The 19,749-nt window shown below is 40.5% G+C and overlaps 2 protein-coding genes across 13 annotated transcripts in view; one reads left to right on the top strand and one right to left on the bottom strand.

Annotated features, from left to right (window-relative positions):
- Positions 1 to 19,749, top strand: part of ELAPOR2 (endosome-lysosome associated apoptosis and autophagy regulator family member 2) — a 745,385-nt gene that overhangs the window by 175,188 nt on the left and 550,448 nt on the right. For 10 of the 12 annotated variants that reach the window (XR_014246402.1, XR_014246404.1, XR_014246405.1 and 7 more), the window contains one exon: positions 6,474 to 7,211. Coding sequence is in view for 1 of the 12 variants with exons in the window: in XM_082398228.1 (XP_082254354.1) it covers positions 6,474 to 6,533 (60 nt within the window). In the remaining 11 variants the exon portion in view is untranslated. Of the gene's footprint in view, positions 1 to 6,473; positions 7,928 to 19,749 lie in introns of those variants that run through there. The other 2 variants (XR_014246403.1, XM_082398228.1) reach the window with 2 other exon arrangements.
- The window catches only part of GRM3 (glutamate metabotropic receptor 3), a 246,747-nt gene continuing 240,243 nt past the window's right edge, over positions 13,246 to 19,749 (bottom strand). The window contains exon 6 of the mRNA XM_082398283.1: positions 13,246 to 15,390. Within this exon, the coding sequence (XP_082254409.1) occupies positions 15,317 to 15,390 (74 nt within the window). The 3' untranslated portion in view covers positions 13,246 to 15,316. The remainder of the gene's footprint in view (positions 15,391 to 19,749) is intronic.

The raw sequence follows: 19,749 nt of genomic DNA, 5'->3' as shown, positions 1-19,749 counted from the left end.
GGTCACATTATTTTCCCTCCCCCACTGCGAACCTAGCTTGAACCCCATTAGTTGAATTTTCAGGCCCTTTTCCTCTGACACGTTCAGTTAGGATGGTGACTTCGGTGCCTGCAACAAGCAGAGTCAGAAATGTTTGAGTCCCTCCCCTTCCCCAGGCTCCCTTGCAGTCTCAGATGGGTGTTTATGGTCTGCAGTCACTCTTGGTGACAGGAAAACTTGGTCCTTCCCCTAATCATCTTTTTCCTTAAGGCAGCAAAGTCAGCGTAGTTGGGGAAGGAAGGGTTAAAGGTGAAGAGGGAATGGGAGTCTGTGTGACAGCAGCAAGGCTTTGCATTTGCAGTTGTTTTCCAGCAGCTGCTCACAAGCCAGCCACACTGCCAGTGTTTTTGATCCGTTCAAAGTTCTATGTTGAAAGGCAAGGTCATCATTCCTGACATCATCTGTTTCAGCTTTGGGGACCTTTTGACTCAGAAGTCACAGCCAGCCTGACTGTGCCGAAGGCTGCAGGTCTTACGTTCTTTTGTTGATTTGGGCTTGACTCACACACTGGAGTCTTTTTAAAAGGGAATTCACCTCATTTCTTGCTCCATTGTCAGATTTAAGGGAATGCCTGGTTTAAATATAAAGGATAAGGGACATTTCCCGGGTAAGCCTGACCATACTAACTTATCTAGATGTTTGGGGGTCAGTTTCTCATTCTCCAGTGACCATCTTCCACCTTATAAACCCAATCTGAGGCAGCAAGAGCCCCAGTAGTGGTCACTGCCTCACTAAGTTTTCCTGTGGGAATTCATCTCCAAAAGAGCCCCAGAGGAAGCCATGGCTCTGTAACTGTGGTGAGGACCCGCTGCAAAACCTTTGAGACCTTTTACTGCATCTTTGGGTGGATCTGAAGTTGGCAGGATAGAGTGCCAGCAGCGTTGAGCCCTAGGATGGCCCCGCTGTTTCCATTCTTCTTTTTTTTTTTTTTTTTAAATTTTATTTATTTATTTATTTATTTATTGGCTGCGTTGGGTCTTCGTTGCTGCCGGCGTGCTTTCTCTTCGTTGCAATGCGTGGGCTTCTCACTGCGGTGACTTCTCTTGTTGCAGAGCACGGGCTCTAGGTGCGCAGGCTTCAGTAGTTGCGGCACATGGGCTCAGTAGTTGTGGCTCGTGGGCTCTAGAGCTCAGGCTCAGCAGTTGTGGTGCACGGGCTTAGTTGCTTCGCGGCATGTGGGATCTTCCCGGACCAGGGCTCGAACCTGTGTCCCCTGCATTGGCAGGCAGATTCTTAACCACTGCGCCACCAGGGAAGCCCTGTTTCCATTCTTAACAATCACTGAGTCCTGCCACATCATCTCCAAAGTGAACCAGCCACAATTCTAGCACTTCACCTGGTTTCTCCCCATAAGTGGTTTCCATTTTCTCTTTAATGCTTATCGTAGGTGCATGTTTCTGGAACCGTTGTTTGAGAGGGGGTGAAACCTTCTTCTCCTGTTGGGATGATTTTTAGTGCTAGTTGCTCCTATGAGGCACACCTGAGCCTGCCTGGGAGGCTGTCCTCCTGCCAGAGGAGAATTAACACCTTCCAGTCGTTGAACTGTGAACTCTTTGAACCCACTTCCCAGTACTCAGCCCACAACCAGCTCCCCAGTTCCTCTTCATTTCCAGGCAAGAAGACAGAGGACTGTTTTATTGCCTTGTTTGCCATACAGTGTGGTCAGCATGTTTGTTCCCAATTCTCAGGGACTGTCCTTAAATCTTGTTAACCAGAGTGTGAAGCTCTCTTCTAGAAATGTCTTTATTAACTTCCTCTTCTCATCGGCAAAACAACGAAGAACTGTGAAGGTAATGAAATCGCACTCTACTTACTGGCCAACAAATGAGCCCGCCATAGTTTCCTAGACACTTTGGAAGATGGAATGAGTCTTCTGGGTCAGAGACAAAACACAGCTTATTACTCACAGCATTAGCATTGGCCAAAATCACAGCATTTGTATTGGTTCCTCAAGCTCACCTCCCACACAATGAAGTGCACTAGATGACGCCTGTATACAGAGTGGGTTATGTTATTGTAGAGAAACTGGCTTGGAGAACATGAGTCTTTTATAATGGGCCCGACATATGTCTGCCATTTGCTCCACAGGGAAAGACAATATCTGTAGCTTTCTGGGTTGTAAGCAAACGTTTCCTTTATTCTAGAAGGAGACTTTATCTGTATCATCCAAGGCTGTTATAGAAACATCTTTGGAAAATCACCTAGAATAAAGGACTATCAGTGTCTTTTCATAAGACATGCAGAAACACAGGAGGCCCATGAAAAACTATCTTCCATCACAAGTTGACTTAGACTTTTCACCTGGTGTGATCTTGTGATTCCCTATTTGTTTTTTGTTTCTTTTTTTAACATCTTTATTGGAGTATAATTGCTTTACAATGGTGTGTTGGTTTCTGCTTTATAACAAAGTGAATCAGTTATACATATACATATGTTCCCATATCTCTTCACTCTTGCGTCTCCCTCCCTCCCACCCTCCCTATCCCACCCCTCTAGGTGGTCAGAAAGCACCGAGCTGATCTCTCTGTACTATGCAGCTGCTTCCCACTAGCTATTTTACGTTTGGTAGTGTATATATGTCCATGCCACTCTCTCACTTTGTCACAGCTTACCCTTCCCTCTCCCCATATCCTCAAGTCCATTCTCTAGTAGGTCTGTGTCTTTATTCCCGTCTTGCCCCTAGGTTCTTCATGACCTTTTTTTTTTTTTCTTAGATTCCATATATATGTGTTTGATTCCCTATTTGTAAGGGTGGTATCTAACAATGAAGGGAGCCTTTAGGTGCCAGGGAATGCATTTAAGGGAAAGTCATCTCTGAGCTGAATCTAAAAGAATAAGTGGGCATTATGAGCACTACCTAAACCATTAAGTGTTTCCTCCTGTTACAGTACCTCTTCTGTTGTTATATTATAGCCAGAGAAGTGAAAGCTTGAAGAGATTCTTGGAAACAGTTACAGGAAACAGGGAGGGTAGAACTTTTCTCCCTGAGAAGGTTCAGTGTGCCACATTTTATTTTGAATAGCAATTTTAGTCAATGTAATGATTTTTTTTTTCATTTTTTAAGATGAAAATTTGAAGTATTACAGAAAAGTTGAAGGGATTGTGCAGTGGTACAACCATATATCCACCACCTAAATCTTACTCTTTATTACATATCTCTCCATCCCTCTATCCATTTATTGATCTGTCTTCTTTTTTTTGATGTGTTCCAAAGTGAGTTTCAGACTTCAATACATTTGATGCCTAAACACTTCAGTTTACATATAATTGATGAGAGAATTCAATATTTTAAGTTTTTTTTAAAGGCAAAATGTTTACAGAGTGAAATGTATATTTCACAAATACACGATGTGATGAAATTTGAGAAATGAATATACCTGTGTAACCCTAAATCCTGTGAAGATATAGAACATTAGTCTGATGTCTGAAAGTAAACTCATGTCCTTATATGTATACTCAATCCCCATCCCCCAAGGGAAGCTATTGTGATGAACTTTTAAAACTATAGATTAGTTTTGCCTGTTTCAGAACTTCACATAATCGTAATGACAGAGTGTGTAGTTTTTGTGTAAGTTTTCTTCCACTCAGAAAAATCTTTTTGAGATTCATCCGCCTTGTGTTAATCTGTAGCAGATTCCTCTGTGTGGAGGAGGAGTATTCTGTTGTATGGATTTGCCACGTTTGTTCATCTGTCCTCCTTTTGATGGACCCTTGTGCTATTTCCAGTGTTTGACTGAATAAAGCTGCTATGAATGCCATTGTACAAGTTTTATTGTGTCCCACTTTTAACATTTTTTTTACTTTTTATTTTTAAATTTTTTTTATGTGTGTCCCACTTTTAAAAATGTTACATATGATTTCATGGAGCAAAAAAATTTATAAATTTCTTAAGTACTGTGTCAAGTAAGGTTCACTTTGTCTTATATATATCCTTATTCATGTTCTAAAGGCCATACTTCTTTGGTATTTCCTCATGCACTGGATTTGTGGGGTTTCATTTATAGATTTACTTTACTTGACTTTTCTTAACAATTAAAAAATATCTTCAGTTGATTTTTTTCCTTTTTCTTTTGTTCACGTCACAGTCATTTATGGGATACTATCTGTTAGACACTCCACCGGGTTTTGGTGAGATGTCATATTAGACACAGTTAATCTCAGAGGCTAGTTTATTGATGGAAGACACATGCACATCAAACACACACATTCATGCACACACACAACCCACATACACAGGATCATCCGGTATGACAAGAGTATTGAGTAGGATCTCTTGGAGTACAGAAGAGAACGGAGTACAGTTAGGTGACTAGTGACAAGCTAAGGAGAAGCTTCTGGGAGAAGTTGGATTTTGAGTAGATTCTTGAATTTAGAGCTTAAAAAGATCATTTTGTATGGCATCTTTATTTAATGCATGAGTAAACTGAGACCTAGAGAGGTTCACTTATTTGTCCAAGAGAGGGTGAGATAGGAATTAGAAACCATGTATTCTGAGTTCCAATCCAGGTTTTTTCCTTCTGCATGATGGTGTTTCAGTACATTTTCACAGCCACTGATTGACAACCAACCATGTGCTAGGCCTTGGGTCATATTATGGGAATTAAAAAGTGAACAAGATACAATTCCTGCCGTTAGGATGTCCCAGTCAGTTAGTAGTGTTAACTACACACACACAAACACACACACACACACGCACACACGTGCGCGGGTATATATCCCACCACATCAGCCATAGGAGCAAAATCCCATGTGAACACAGAGCACAGAGGACATGGTAACGAAAGCCCTATGAAGCCCTAATAACATGACTGTTTTCAGTGTTTTACTTGAAATATTACCTTGAGGATAACCAACAGGTCTCTGCCTCCCCTTCCTGAAGAACAAGTTGAATCAAATCTTCTCAAGGCAGGGCCACGAAAAGCTCAGCTTTCTCTTATAGTTCATGGCTGATACTCTAACACTCTTTCCTGTAATACACTGTGAGCTCCTTGAGGGCAGACGTTTTGTATCCCATAAAGTCTAGTCCTGTTCCTGTAACACATGGGTGCTTAATAAGTACTTGAATTATCGATGGTTATTCCTAGAAAATTAGAGCTGGTAAACATGAGACTGAAGGCAGGCTCTCCCAGAGCCAGTGGGTTAGGGCGCTGTGATCTGCAGGCTGCTCTCCCAGGGGCTTGTCATCTCAGCAGAGGCAGGGAAATGGGATATGCTGGTGTTCATGCTGTGATTTTTTTCTGTAATCCTGACCATGTGACCTTAAATTGATCTGAAGTCTCTGATTTCTCCACTCAAATGAGAGAAGACACAACAGCAACCTCATTCTTCCTGACAGATACTCAATATCTATTTCCTGTTTTTTTCTTATTTCACTTCTCTGCTTTAGACACACATCCATGTGCACCCAGGACTGATCTGCCTCATATTTCTTTTATTTTAAAAATAATCCTAGTTCTCTTCATCTTTATTCTCTTCAACAGCATAGTTCCCCCACCCCATTCCAGCAGCCTTCGGAGAGCTTTGTCTAACAGTGAAAACATTGGGAGAAACCTCACCTCTTATTTCTCTTTTTCCCCATTAAAGAAGAATAATTTATCTTAACAGGCTACATTTTGAATGTATTATATAACAAATGCCAGCAATGATATATTTGCATTAAAATTTTGATTTATTATCCGAGATGACTTGTCTTTAATATCTTTAGTAGGCATGATTCCCAAAGATTTTCCTAAAACATATCAGTGAACCCAAATGATCTTGTGTCTTATTGGTGTTATCTTTATTTCTCCTCTCCTTTTTTCTTATTATTTACCCTGTGTTATCTTGAGAATATTTAGTTTACTATCTACAATTTGCATGGATAGGTCATCTATTTCAGCACCTGGATCAAATATCCCCCTTGCATGGGTCTCAGTGATTTCTTCACAAGAATCACAGCTTCATCTTTTGGTGTCTATTGCAGTCATGTGTTTGCTTCTGTTTTGGATTGTGTGTCTTATCCCCTGGACATCTGTTTGGGATTGACATGTACACACTGCTATATTTAAAATGGATAACCAACAAGGACCTACTGTATAGCACAGGGAACTCTGCTCAATATTATGTAACAACCTCAATGAGAAAAGAATCTGAAAAAGAATAGATACATGTGTATGTGTAAATGAATCACTTTGCTGTACACCTGAAGCTAACACAACATTGTTAATCAACTATACTCCAATATAAAATAAAAAGTTTAAAAAAAGGTATCCTTCAGGGTAGGCATGCTATCTGTTTTATATCTGCCACCCTCCTTTAAATGTAAAATCCTAATTACAAGTGGCAGGTACATAGATTAAAATGATTTCAGAACTTACTTTCTGGATATGTAAGATCCTAAAATCTTATTGGAATTTTAGTGAGTTGATTTTGTCTTAATATTTTTTCCCCCATAGGACAAAGAAGACCATTTTGAATCTGTTCAACTGAAATCCTCAAGATCTCCAAATATATGAAAGACAGTGCTGTAGCCTTCAGACTAATGAACAAAGAAACCTGCTCTCTAGTTTTACAGGACCATAGTTTAGAGCCTGTCCTCGTATCCGGCACATTGGTGATGTCACAGAGGAGGGCCATGCCGCTGAAAAGGGAAGGAGGTTGAAATGTTAGATTGCCTTATAACATGGTCAAGTGTCTTGCCAAAAATAAGAAAGCAAATGTTTTGAGTCTCAACTGAAGATGAAGCTCAACTCAGGAAGAGATGTATCTGTATATACAAATAACTCAGAACCAAGGTTAAGCCCACCGGTGCACTGCTGATGCATGCCATATAATTAATGGGTAACTTTTCTTCTTTATGAATTCTACATAAAAAGTGTGTTTGGAGGGCTGATGTGAGCATATGCGTTGTGATCCCATTTATGTCTTGTCTTTGTTTATATTTTGGGGAAGATTTGAAAAAATTTTTAAGGTACAGTTATTTTTTCCCATTATTTATTTTCCTGACAGACCTTAAAACATGTTTTCTATTAAAAATGGTGAACAAAGAAAGACAATAGATTTTTCATTTTTCCATAGGGTATCCTTGTTGATTTCAGAAGCCTAAGTAAGCAGTAATTCTTAATGAAGAGTCAGCATGTGCTTGGGTTATCTAACTTATAATCGCCTTTGAAATTCCATCCTTGTTGGAACTGGTAAGAAGGGCTTGACTGAAAGTGGGATTCTTAAAAATAAATAAATAAATAAATAAATAAAGGACAAGGAGAAGCCTTGACTTTCCACTGATACAAACAAGCTGACACTATTATAAAAGTCAAATGGCTTGAAACAATTTATGTAATACTTGAAGTATAATTTGGAATGAGTAGGAAAGCTTGTTTATCAAATCACTTGCAAAATCATGAGAAGGAAGTGGGCTGGCTTGTCTATAAGTACAGACAACTGTACAAAGGTATTGGGATAATTTCATGGTCTCCAGAAAATAACAGTGGGACATTTACCCTATGTCAAGCATCAAAGGTTATATGCTTATTTTCCTGCTAAAGACTTTAAGGATTATGACTTCCATGGAAGTTTCCTTTTTAAGTTAGCAAGGCAGGGATTAAATTTTAGAAAATTGCATATAACTGTATTCAGAATAAGAATGTGGTTGTCCCATAAGCAGTTATGAAATAAGTGTTGTTGCTCTTATTCAAAAATGATCCAGGTAATTGTGATATTTCCTGTGATGGACAGGTTATATAGGTATTAGTGCGACTTAAATATTGTTGGTTGAAAGAAGTTTGAATGAAGCTGGATTTGACCAATTTTGTGTAAAACTTAATTGTTTTAGAAGTGGGAAAGAGGGGAGTTTCCTGACCATTTATAATCTAAGGTGCTCTGGTTTGTTTCCAATAAACAGTGATCTTTATAGGTTTTAATCCAGATTTTTTAAAAGCCTGGTGATTGGCCGAGAGAGGCAGGGCATAGGGGCAGGGTTTGTTGAATATTTTGCCCCAAGTCTGTCAATGAGGTATGACTTGTAACTTTTGATTCAGCAGGTCGTCCTTAGTTTTGTGGCAAATGAGACAAAAATAAATAATCGAATTTATCTGACTGGTGGGTAAAACACTGGACCATTCTGTTATTGTTGAATGAATGTTTGTTTTGTGTACATCACTACTGTTGGATTCGTGAGTATAGGTGAGGTTGCCATTGTTTTATTGTTCGTTGTGAAATTCACGGAGGGCATTGCTTTACATAAACGTCTTCCACGTTTAATTTCTTAAATTTTATTATGACGAAGAAATTATTTTGGCATTGCTCATTTTTGTCCTGCCAACAGTGCTGATGAGCCTTTCCCCATCTTGATCAAAATTTAAACAGAAGAATGAAAATACACTTGAAGCGCTCCCTTTTAGAGGAACCCTGGCAAAGTCATACAGACTGGACAGAGTCAGGAAGTTTCCGCACAGTCACCTGTCACCTCTCTCTTCATCTTTGCTGTGCTCAACATGTATGTTCCAAGCCGTAGAGATAATTGGGATTTGCTCCCAGGTAGCTTCTTTCTTCTCCTGTCACAGGACTAAAATCTCTGATGTGTCAAAAATGCCTTAAATTTTAATGAACTCTCTGAAAATATAGTTGGTATTCAAGGATATATTTATTTTATTTCTAATTTTAGATATAAAATAGATTTTGGCAGCTCAGTCCCATCTTTGGAAAGAGCTGACTTTTTCCTTTGGATCCCAGTGGGTTGTCATTTTATTCCAAGCCCTGAAGAAGTATGACAGAAGGAATATTGTGAGGAAAATATTCAGATCAATCCTGGCTATAAAACTCACTTTAATTTTATGTCTTGCCTTTGCAAAGCTCAGTGGAATGTTGAAAGGCATAAACAAATTAATCACGTTTCTATGATTTTTAACTGACAGTTGTTATTTCCTTTCCCCTCTAAGTGGTAGAAAAAGTTATTTGTTATTTTTCTAAAAGGCAGTTTTGAAGGCTTAAATACTCCATTAAGTCAACTGTTACCTATAATATCTCTTAGTGCTCTGTCAAAACATTTAAATCAGCTTTCCACTGAATGAGACTATGTCTTCTATGGATAAATTATATCATGCCATTTAACAATGTTGAGCAGTTTGATATGTGTTCACTTGATTTAAAAGATTGGATTCTATTCTTGTTGACTTTTCCCCTCTTTGGTTACCAGTAATCAAGTCCTTTCCGGGATTAAAAATGTTTCATAGTATTTTTGTGTAGATTTTTGTCATTATTTTCTTCCCCAGGAGAGAAAAGGTGGTTTAAATGGTTATGTTGAACAATTGCTTGGGTCTAGTTATTTGCCATTTGGGGTCTCCAGGTTCCATGGTGGTGGGTCATCGATTGACTCTAGTTCTTCAAGACAGATCTGGTCAACTGTCATCTGACATGTGTCAGTAGAGCTACTTCCTGTGACTCGCGGTCATTCCTAATGGGAGGCTAATATGCAGATCATTTCTCTCTTCCTAACGAAAGTAAATTTCCTGCGAGTCGGGGTGGGAAATTGATTTTATTGGCAAGTTTATTTTATTTATTTATTTATTTTTAGGTCTGCATGAGTGGTATTTAATCAGCTTTACTGAGGAATGATATACAAACAATAAACTCCATCCATTAAACATGTGCAATACGAGTTTTGAAAGTTTTATATACCTGTTACATCACTACTATAATCAACATACAGAACATTTTCACCACACCCAAAGATTTCATACAGCCTTCATTTCTCCTTTCACCTCCAGCCTCCAGGCAGCCCCTGATTTGATTTTTAACCATTACAGCTTAGTTTGGATTTTTTATAAATGAAGTCAGGCAGGAATGTAGTCTTTTATGTCTGGCTTCTTCAGCATAATGATTCTGAGTTTCATCCATGTTGGTGTGGGTAGCAGTAGTTATTTTTTATTGCCGAGTAATAGTCCACTGAATGGTGGAATTACACTTTATCTATTCATGGATGTTTCCAGTTGCATTAGAGTTTTTATTATCACTTAAGAGTGCTGTCTACTTCAGTGCAGACAGGACCAGTTTGCATTTCTTCAATACAGAAGAATCAAGATGTTTTAGTAGGTGAAAAGTATAAATTGCCTCATCTGGCCCATTCCTTGATCTGATTCTGTCTCAAAAGTCCTCATCCTTGAACTCAGGTCTCAACACAGTCAAGACACTTTCCATTACATTATTTTCATTGTATTGGCATGTTTACCTTTTGTCAGTGTATTGCTCACATTTACCTTTTGACAGTAAAGATGTATAGAGTAGAACTTCTTCAGAGGACTTACATATCCTCACATCTATTTTCTACTGACCATGAACATTATCTCAGGTTTACATGCCCAAGTCCTAAATTAAGGTCACCCTAAAGAAAAGGACTCAAGGGGAGTAAACTGAAAATAATCCTAACACCTGACTTATTCCTTGGATGCTAAAATGGAGTTCACCTTCACAGTAACTGGCCAGAGATTACACTCTTGCTGGATTTTATTTTGGTTTAACATTTTCAGATGAGTTCATTTTAGGGTCATAAATGAAGGAAGTAAAAGACAGGGGCGAATAATTGAAAATTAATTGATACTACTATTGCAATTGATATTAACTGATGTTACTATTGCAATTGTCTAGATCAGAGGCCAGTAAACTTTTTCTGGAAAGGGTCAGATAGTAAATATTTTCAGCTTTGCAGGTCATGTGGTCTCTGTTGCAGCTCTTCAACTCTGCCATTGTAGCATGAAAGCAGCCACAGACAATATATAAACAAATGGGTGCGGCTGCATTCAAAGAAATGTACTTTATGTACATGGAAATTTGAGTTTCATTTATATTTCACTTGTCATGAAATGTTACATTTCTTTTGATTTTTTCCCCCAACTATTTAAAAATGTAGAAGCATTCTTAGCTCACAGGTTTTATAAAAACAGATGCTAGGCTAGGATTTGACCTGTGAGCCGTGGTTTGTTGACCACTGGTTTTAGTCACTACACCCCACAAACAAAACTATTTGGAAGAATCTGCACAGATTTTTTGCCCTTTAGGAGTTTATACCTTCAAAGTTTCTCAAGTCTCTAGAGAGGATCAAGAAAAAAATAACCCATCACCCTCCCTTGATGATTTAATCACCCACCAGGTGACCAAGCTAGGTACTCTTCTGAGTTCCTTTTATAGTTCTGGGACTTGATTGTGGATATTGATTAGGAAATGATAAAACTAAAACAAGTGAGTTTGTTCAAAGTCAACCAGCACAATTGATTTAAAAGCCTTTTCTCATTGTGGTTTCTATAACATTTGTTGCCAAGGTAACTGGATTTGGAGATAATATTCAATCTTACGTACAGATTTATTTCAAGTAACTATATGGAAGTAGTGTATATTGATGCATGTAGTGTCAGCCTAGATTCCTGACCCTGGAGAGGGTCCCCTGCCAGCCCTGGAAGGGTCCATTGCATGTGTTCAGGCTGCGCACCCCTCAGTCCACACACATTTACCAAATCCTATTTTAAGACTGACTGAGCTGCAAAAGACACGTAGGATTCCTTCAGTGATTGATGGTTCAAGAAACAGACTTCCAGTCACCTTGAACGAAATGTCCCAGTTTGGCTTTTCATTTGCTGGAATTTTCCTCATCTTATTAACGGTGACTCTTGGATGAAGCGCCCTGTCTAAAATAGCTTGTGGATATTGGTAAATTTGGTTTGGAGGGGAGTAATATTTCCTTTATCTCAGATGGCTGATTTCAGATTACCATTGCTTGGCTTAAATGAATGAGTCCAACCAGTGAGAACTGTGCAAATCTAAGCTTTCTGTCACAGAACAGGAGCGATAACTGCCTTATTCATGGGTTTGGGCCTTATTAGGGCTGTGAAGGTTAGACTTCATACTGATGTTCCATCTTCCTGGCGCCTCACTTTTCTTGGCTTCTCCGTGTTTCTAGCCCTTTGCTAAAGAGCTCTGGCACCCAGAACCCTCATGGTGGGTGCGTGGATAAAGAGGGGGCGAGCTGAGGGGCAGTGTGGGGTGCGTACTGTAAGGGTACACTGGCTGAATTAACTCCTTTCAGGCACTCTCCTAATCTGTCCTCTGTGTGGTCTGCAAACCACTTGCCTCACACTTTGAAAATGGGACCTTTTTATTTTACCATGAGAAGGCTGAGTGCGCAAGAGAATCTATTAATACTTGAACTAGAGAGGACATGAAGCATTCCAGAAACGGTAAACTCTCAGGAATCCAACAATAATCAACCATATCATTAGGTTCTGCTATGTTTCTTATGAGAGGGATAGACCATTCTGCTTGAGTTCCTTAAATTCAGGATGTCTTTGAAAAGATGGATCGGCTCAGTGAGTTTTATATTCTGAGGGAATGAAATGTCATTACTGGAGTTAAAAAAAAATCAATCCAAAACCTATTTGTTTGAAATGCCTCATGTAAAAAAGATTTTATAGCTGCTATTTTCCATACAGATGCTGAAAGTTCTTGAAAAAATTACTTCTAGGGATCACATGTTAGGGGATGCACTTTTGAATAGAAAACACGGTACGAGGCAGGGGAGAAAAAGGTGACGAGAGCAGGGGAGAAAAAGGTGACGAGAGCTGTCGGTCAACGCACTTTCAGTGCAAAGGCAGCGAGTGAGATAGAGCGGCCATAGATCAAAACTCAGCTCTCAGAAACACCCACTCAGGATTCACCCACAGCCCAATTGTCTTGTTTACAAAGATCCATGATCCATTTGATGACTTTAGGCATTACCTGTGTCTCTGAACAACCCAACTGATACTGCCTCCCTTAGCCTGTCACATCCCATCAGTGGATTGAGTTTATTTTCTCTCCCATCAGCCTTGCCTTTGCCTTGATACTGAGCAGATGCTCGTTCTGAGTACACTTATCTAGCACTTCTGCCAGTTTCCGTCGCAACAGACTTCTTTTTTCCCATCTAGTGCTGTTGAATCTGTTACTCAGTCCGCCCCCCCCACTCCCCCCCCGCCCCCCGAGTCCAGGTTCTTCTTTGAATGTGAGAGTTTAGAGACTGTTTGCCCTGTTGTCTTTGAGCGTCTGGTGACTTTTGGACACATGGATAAGGATGCTGATTCAAATGCATCCAGAAGGAAGAAGAGAATTTCTAACATAGGACTCCTCACTTTATTTCCTTCAAGGCCAGTCCTGTTGGCTTTATGCACCTGCTCATTATTTCTGAATTTTTTTTTTTTTTTAAGATTTATTGATTGATTCATTTCTATGTTGGGTCTTCATTTCTTTGCTAGGACTTTCTCTAGTTGCGGCAAGCGGGGGCCACTCTTCATTGCGGTGTGCGGGCCTCTCACTATCGCGGCCTCTCTTGTTGCGGAGCACAGGCTCCAGACGCACAGGCTCAGTAGCTGTGGCTCATGGGCCCAGTTGCTCCGCGGCATGGGGGATCTTCCCAGACCAGGGCTCGAACCCGTGTCCCCTGCATTGGCAGGCAGATTCTCAACCACTGCGCCACCAGGGAAGCCCCTCTGAATATTTTAAAAGTCGTACCAGTCTTGATTAACCAGGCCCTGGTTATTTAGCCTGGGGGTCCCTCATAGCCTCCTCTTCCTTCCTCTCACAGTCTTCCTCAGTTGCAGTCCCCTCATTAGCATATTTTCCAGTCTTCTTGCTTCTTAAAGGCAAGAACTATGTGTTAATCATCTTTTTCTCTGTCGTGGGTTGAAGAGTGGCCCCTTAAAAGATAGGTACACATCCTAATGGTACTTCATTTCAAAAAAGGGCCTTTGTAGATGTCATTAAGGATCTTGAAATGAGATCACCCTGCATTATCCCGGTGGGCCCTAAGTCCAATGACAAGTGTCCTCACACAGAGGAGAAGGCGACATGAAGGCGGACGCAGAGATTCGAGTGATTTGATGTCAGGAAGCTGCCAGCCACCAGAAACTAGAAGAGGGCTAGAATGGATTCTCCCCTGCAGCTAAGAGGGTGCAGCCCTGAAGACACTGAGAGTCAGTTTCTGTTGTTCTAAGCCTCCCAGTTCGTGTTAAGTTGTCAGATGAGTTACAGGAAACGAATACGTTCTCTGTCCATGGTATCTGGTGCAGGACCTAGCAGATAGGTACTCAGCGAATTTTTCTACATTAGTCAATGGTTTGTGACTCAAGGGTTTACCAGGGGAAATAGGACAGTGCTGGTAAGAATGAGCCAGTTTTAGCTTATCCGTGCTTTCCCTGTTTGCTCCTTTATTTAGGTTAGTAAAATATTCAGGTTTAGAGACAAATCTATACGCCTGAGCGTTGTTCTTTGGAAAAGCACTGGAAAAGAAGATGTACAATTTTGTTGCTACGTTCAGCTCTGAACCATGAGAGTGATTTTCCAATGGAATAACAAGATGCTTTCCCAGGCTCCTTGCTAGTAATTAAGGTTGTTTTGGGAAATGAGAGCCATCAAACCTCCCCTGGCAGGTCAGCCTCTGCAATCAGATGAATGCAGGGATGGAGAAACCCTCTCTTTGCCTCAGAGCCATATTTGGGCAAAATCTGGGCTGCCGTACAGATGTGGCTTAAAGAAACCAACAAGGGTATTATCATCTGGCCACTGTAATCCCCTGATATTTATGCTGTCGTCAGTCAAATTCTGATCATGCGATCTGCAAAGAAGGCTACATCTGCTCCCAACTCCCTCGTAGGGTAACAACTTGTGTTCAGTGTATCTAGATGTGAAGAGAAGCACAGTTAGATCATTTCTTCCAACATTAAAAAGTAGAAATGGTCTAAAGTCAACATACTCAAATTACTTGGAATGATTAAAAAAAGTACAAGCCATTATCCACCATGCTGGAAAACCTTGAAGGTTTTATTCTCAATATCTTTGCATTAATACAGATGCTTTTTACTTTGTGCTGAGAAAAACAATCTGTTACACATAATGTAACTTTAATATACAACATAGAAACTCATCCTAAGTTAGTTACAACAAGGACCTACAAAAAACTTCATAGGAAAAAAGTTACCTAATATCGCCACTGTATTTTCTAATAGACTGACCCTGTCAGACCCTGTCACCAATGCTCAGCTCTGTAAACAATGGTTATTTCCATGTTCTGGGGACTTGTTAATAATAGGGACACTAAAATCAGTCTAAAAAGTTCTAGCACGTCACTATATACTGTACAGTCCTTAAAAATAATTTATTGTACTGTTTCTAAAAAAAGGTACTAGGGGTGTTCTTTTGCTCTGTTTCCACATTCCGGAGCTGCACGTGAGCACTTTCATCTAACAGCCTAAAATCACAAGAACTGAACTGCAATTCACAATCACAGAGATGAGGTGGTGGAGTCGAGGACTTCCCGCCCGTTGCACACCGTCGGCACATATGTGCTTGCAGAGGCTGGAAAACAGAGCAGGACAGAAAATTCTGCATTAATCAAGTGGGCCACAGAGCTACTGGCATGGATAATCCTAGACACTATTAAAAGTAAAAAACTCATTTTAACTTGGCTTTGGAAAATGCTAGGTGATTTAGTGCTGTAGTAGGTCAACTTTCTAAACGTGCTCTGCTCAAAGTTAGTTTGTATCCTGGAACTTACCTCCATTACTGTCATACGTCTTGGAGAGAGTTGATAAGCATAATCACTGTTGAAAGAAGCCACTTGTGGGTTTAAAATTAGCTTTGGTAATCTTTAAACTGGTTAAAATACAGTGTGCAAAATTGAAAGCTCACTGCAGTTTCCTTAGACTGTTAAATTAATTACTGTTTTCAATACCTTAATTAATTTTGTTCTCTCTGGGCAGGGATGTCTCTATGTAGTGCCGTAAGTCATCTGTGAACTCCACTGCCTTAGAGAATGGTTTGCTATATTTTCATTGTTCAGTGGATAACCTCAGTGAAAATTCTAGTGAGGGCTGCGGTGCTGAGAACTTCCATTTCATAATAGTTTGCAGACAGGAAGACATTCCAAAGGGATGATTCTCTTGTTTGTTAATGACAATAGTGACGACAGTGTCAGGGTGTGAGTATAATACGGATATATATATTCATTCTTTTTATGGCTTGTCGTTTTCCTAGATAAAATTCCTAGCTCCGAACTTGTTTTAAACAAAAGTTTTTTGTTTTTGTGAGAAATCTAGGGACAGTTAAGTTATACCTGTTTTGCCCTGAAAGCTTTTTCCTTTTACTGAATGAGAACAAAAGCAAGGAGCCCCATCCTCCATAGGATGAAACTGTATGGCCAAGAGAATCAGCTAGCGATGGCCTCACATTACCTTTTGGAGCTGAGGATGTCCCATCGCTTGACCTGTCCATCTGGACACACTCTGCCCGGGAGGAGCTGATCCTCTTGGCTACCTGACCACAGCCCAGGTCAAGCTGCCCCGTCAGCTGTCCCATTCTTTTTCTTTTCATTTTTTAAAAAAAATAAATTTATTTATTTATTTATTTTTGGCTGCTTTTGGTTCTTCATTGCTGTGCGCGGCTTTCTCTAGTTGCAGTGAGCGGGGGCTACTCTTCGTTGCGGTGCGCGGGCTTCTCATTGCAGTGGCTTCTCTTGTAGAGCACGGGCTCTAGGCACACGGGCTCAGTAGTTGTGGCTTGCGGGCTCTAGAGCACAGGCTCAGTAGTTGTGGCACACAGGCTTAGCTGCTCCGCAGGATGTGGGATCTTCCCGGACCAGGGCTCAAACCCCTGTCCTCTGCATTGGCAGGTGGATTCTTTTTTTTTTTTTTTTTTTTTAAATTTAAGCAAATTAGTTTTTTTTTTTTTAATTTATTTATTTTTATGGCTGTGTTGGGTCTTCGTTTCTGTGCAAGGGCTTTCTCTAGTTGTGGCAAGCAGGGACCACTCTTCATCGCGGTGCGCGGGCCTCTCACTATCGCGGCCTCTCTTGTTGCGGAGCACAGGCTCCAGATGCGCAGGCTCAGTAGTTGTGGCTCACGGGCTTAGTTGCTCCGCGGCATGTGGGATCTTCCCAGACCAGGGCTCGAACCCGTGTCCCCTGCACTGGCAGACAGATTCTCAACCACTGCGCCACCAGGGAAGCCCGGCAGGTGGATTCTTAACTGCTGTGCCACCAGGGAAGCCCTGTCCCATTCTTTAAGGGCATAGCTCTTGGTTCATAATCAGATAAACTAATTTCATGTCATGCTAAAGTGTTCATGTTCACTATCATAGTGGAAATATTCTTGCTCAATGAAATTGCATTTTTCATAGGAATTTCTTTAAACACGAAGGAAAAACTAAGTATGAAATTTGATACTACATGGCATTAAGTGGGGGAATATTCACCATCTTTGGGACACTGAAGTCTTTCAGCAGACACTGCCCCCAACTAGGGAAACTCCAGCCTCTCAGTTTTGCACTGATTACTTGTCTAGGTTTGTGAGAAAATTATAAAGTCAAGTCTGTGTGGCTGCCTAAGGTTACAGTGGAGTCCTGTGACATGGTAACGCTTTTGGAGATGTTTTCCTTTTATCATTTTTAGAATGAGGTTCAGTTTTTTTTTACAATATGAGCCCACTAAGAGCTGCAATATCTTGGGGGACAGGGATGGCATAATCTACATCTCCTGATACTTCTACAATGAAGACATAGGGTGTGCCAGATAAATGCTTGATGGAAGGTGATAGTGATAATAATTCCAAATGTGAGGGCATTCATTTATTCTTTGCAAAGCTTCTTAGTATACTTTATCTAAGTCTCGCTTCATCAAAGCTAGGTAAGGCAAGAGAAAGAACAAGGTGAAACGGAGCCCAAACAAGAGTGCTCCTGGCCATTCAATATGTGCGTTCTCTGCAGCTTCCTTGTAACCAACTGTCTGTCTACTTGGCATCTCCATGTGGCTGTTTAATAGACATTTCAAAGTCAAGTGGCCAACGCATAACTTTTGATTCCCTAACCTGTCCCCATTTAGTCTTCCTTTCCTCAGTGAATGGTCTCACCATCTGGCTAGTTATCCAAACCGAAAGTCTAACATTTAAGCTTCTTTCCTTTCTCTCCTCGCGTGTCAAACCCATGCTCAAGTCCAATCAACTCAGGCTCCATCTCCAACTACTTCTGTCTCTGCATCCAGCGCCCCGGTCCAGGCCAGCATTCCCTCTCTCTTGGCCACTGGAATAACTGCACTGCTGGGCTCTCCGTGTCCACCCTTGCTTCCCGGCAATGCTTTCTCTATACAGTAGCCAGAGTATTTTTAAATGGAAGTCACCTACCTACACACCTCCTGTGGCTTCTCTCTGTGCTCTCCTTACTCTGGTTTATCCATCCCAGCATGATTCAGACCATGCCTATCTTTCTGAATTCACCTAATTCTGTGCTCCCGCCCCTACGCTTTTTTGCTTTTGTTCTTACACACAGAATACCTATTTCTCAGTTTCTGGCCTTTTGTAATAGCTGTTGCCTCTGCCAGGAATGTTCTTCCCTCTCTTAATCACATATCTGGCTCTTTCCTGTCATCCACGTGTGAAATGTCACCCTCTGAAAAAGACTGTCATCAGGCCACTTAGTCTGAAGTAACCAACCAGTTTCTCTCTGTTATGTTATCCCATTTTAAAGCTGAGTTTTTTCCTTGCCTTTTTTTTTTTTTCTTAGCGTCTTACGTCTTATACTCTTGACTAGAAAGTATGCTGGGGCTCCGCTTGTCTTTTTCATTCTTTTATCCCTATTGCTGGTCATGGAATAGACGCTGTATAAATATGTTCTGAATGATTGTATGAATGGTTGCCTTTCAAAGAATGGGGGAACCAAGAAGTTTAAAGAAAGAAATCATCTATTATCCTGAAGAAATGACCAGCAAATGTGAGGCCTTTCGGCAGCCTCATTTTGGAGCAGGTTGGCCTTTCTGCTTCTCAAGCCACATGGTGGCATCAACCATCACCCACGCCTGCAGAGTACTGGCTGGGGCTGTGAGCATCCCAAAGCAGGCATGCTGCCTTTGACGTTTTGACTAAGCTCTTCATCTTTTCCAGGATCAAGTTTTATTATTTCTGTGCAGGTTTTTCATTTTCAGAGGTTGAAGAGGAATGATGTGTCACGGGGGTACGTCTAGGAGAACCAGGGATTAGTGTGTCAGTGCTCCTTGCTGTCGACCTTGAACTAGTCTAATCCCCTCTCTACCTGCACCTTTAAAGATGGTATCAGAAACCTACTCCGATGTTTCCCATAGTATTCTGGAATTTAGTGTAATTCTATTCTTAAGGGTGCACTTATGATTTGCTTGCTCACTGCATTCTAAGTTCTTAAAAATTGGGTATATTTTGACCATGTAGGTAAGAAGCACATGGGCTGCAAAGATAGCCACATGGAAAATCCTCAAGCTTATTATTGTCACATAATCTTCTACTAAACACCCTGTGGACATCATTATGGAAGGTTACAGAATAGCCTGGAATAATCTACCTGCTTTGTAGGGACATTAAAGGGAACACCCTATGTTAGAATGTCTGAACTCTTTGAGAGGAAGATAATGCAAATTCAAGGTCTTCTTGCAAGGAATAACAACAGCAAAAAGCCCCACAAGACTCTTCAGTTATTTTTTTTTTCCCCAAACACTTTTTAGTGTATTGAAGGGGATTGTAACTTGTATTTTTCTGCTTCTCTTTTACTGTTTCATCTGTAGCTTTTGCCAGTGCATTTTTTTATTATGTAAAAAATATTCTCATTTTGGTACATGCTGCTGAATATAGCAGAGGAAATTACTGTTTTATGAGTTTACCACCTCAATTACTTTGCCTTTCATAAATATTTTACATATGC

The sequence above is a fragment of the Balaenoptera borealis genome (genome assembly GCF_965194805.1).
Source record: "Balaenoptera borealis genome assembly, chromosome: 7".
In the NCBI taxonomy this organism is placed as follows: domain Eukaryota; kingdom Metazoa; phylum Chordata; class Mammalia; order Artiodactyla; family Balaenopteridae; genus Balaenoptera; species Balaenoptera borealis.
This window is presented reverse-complemented; position numbering and strand designations above follow the sequence as displayed.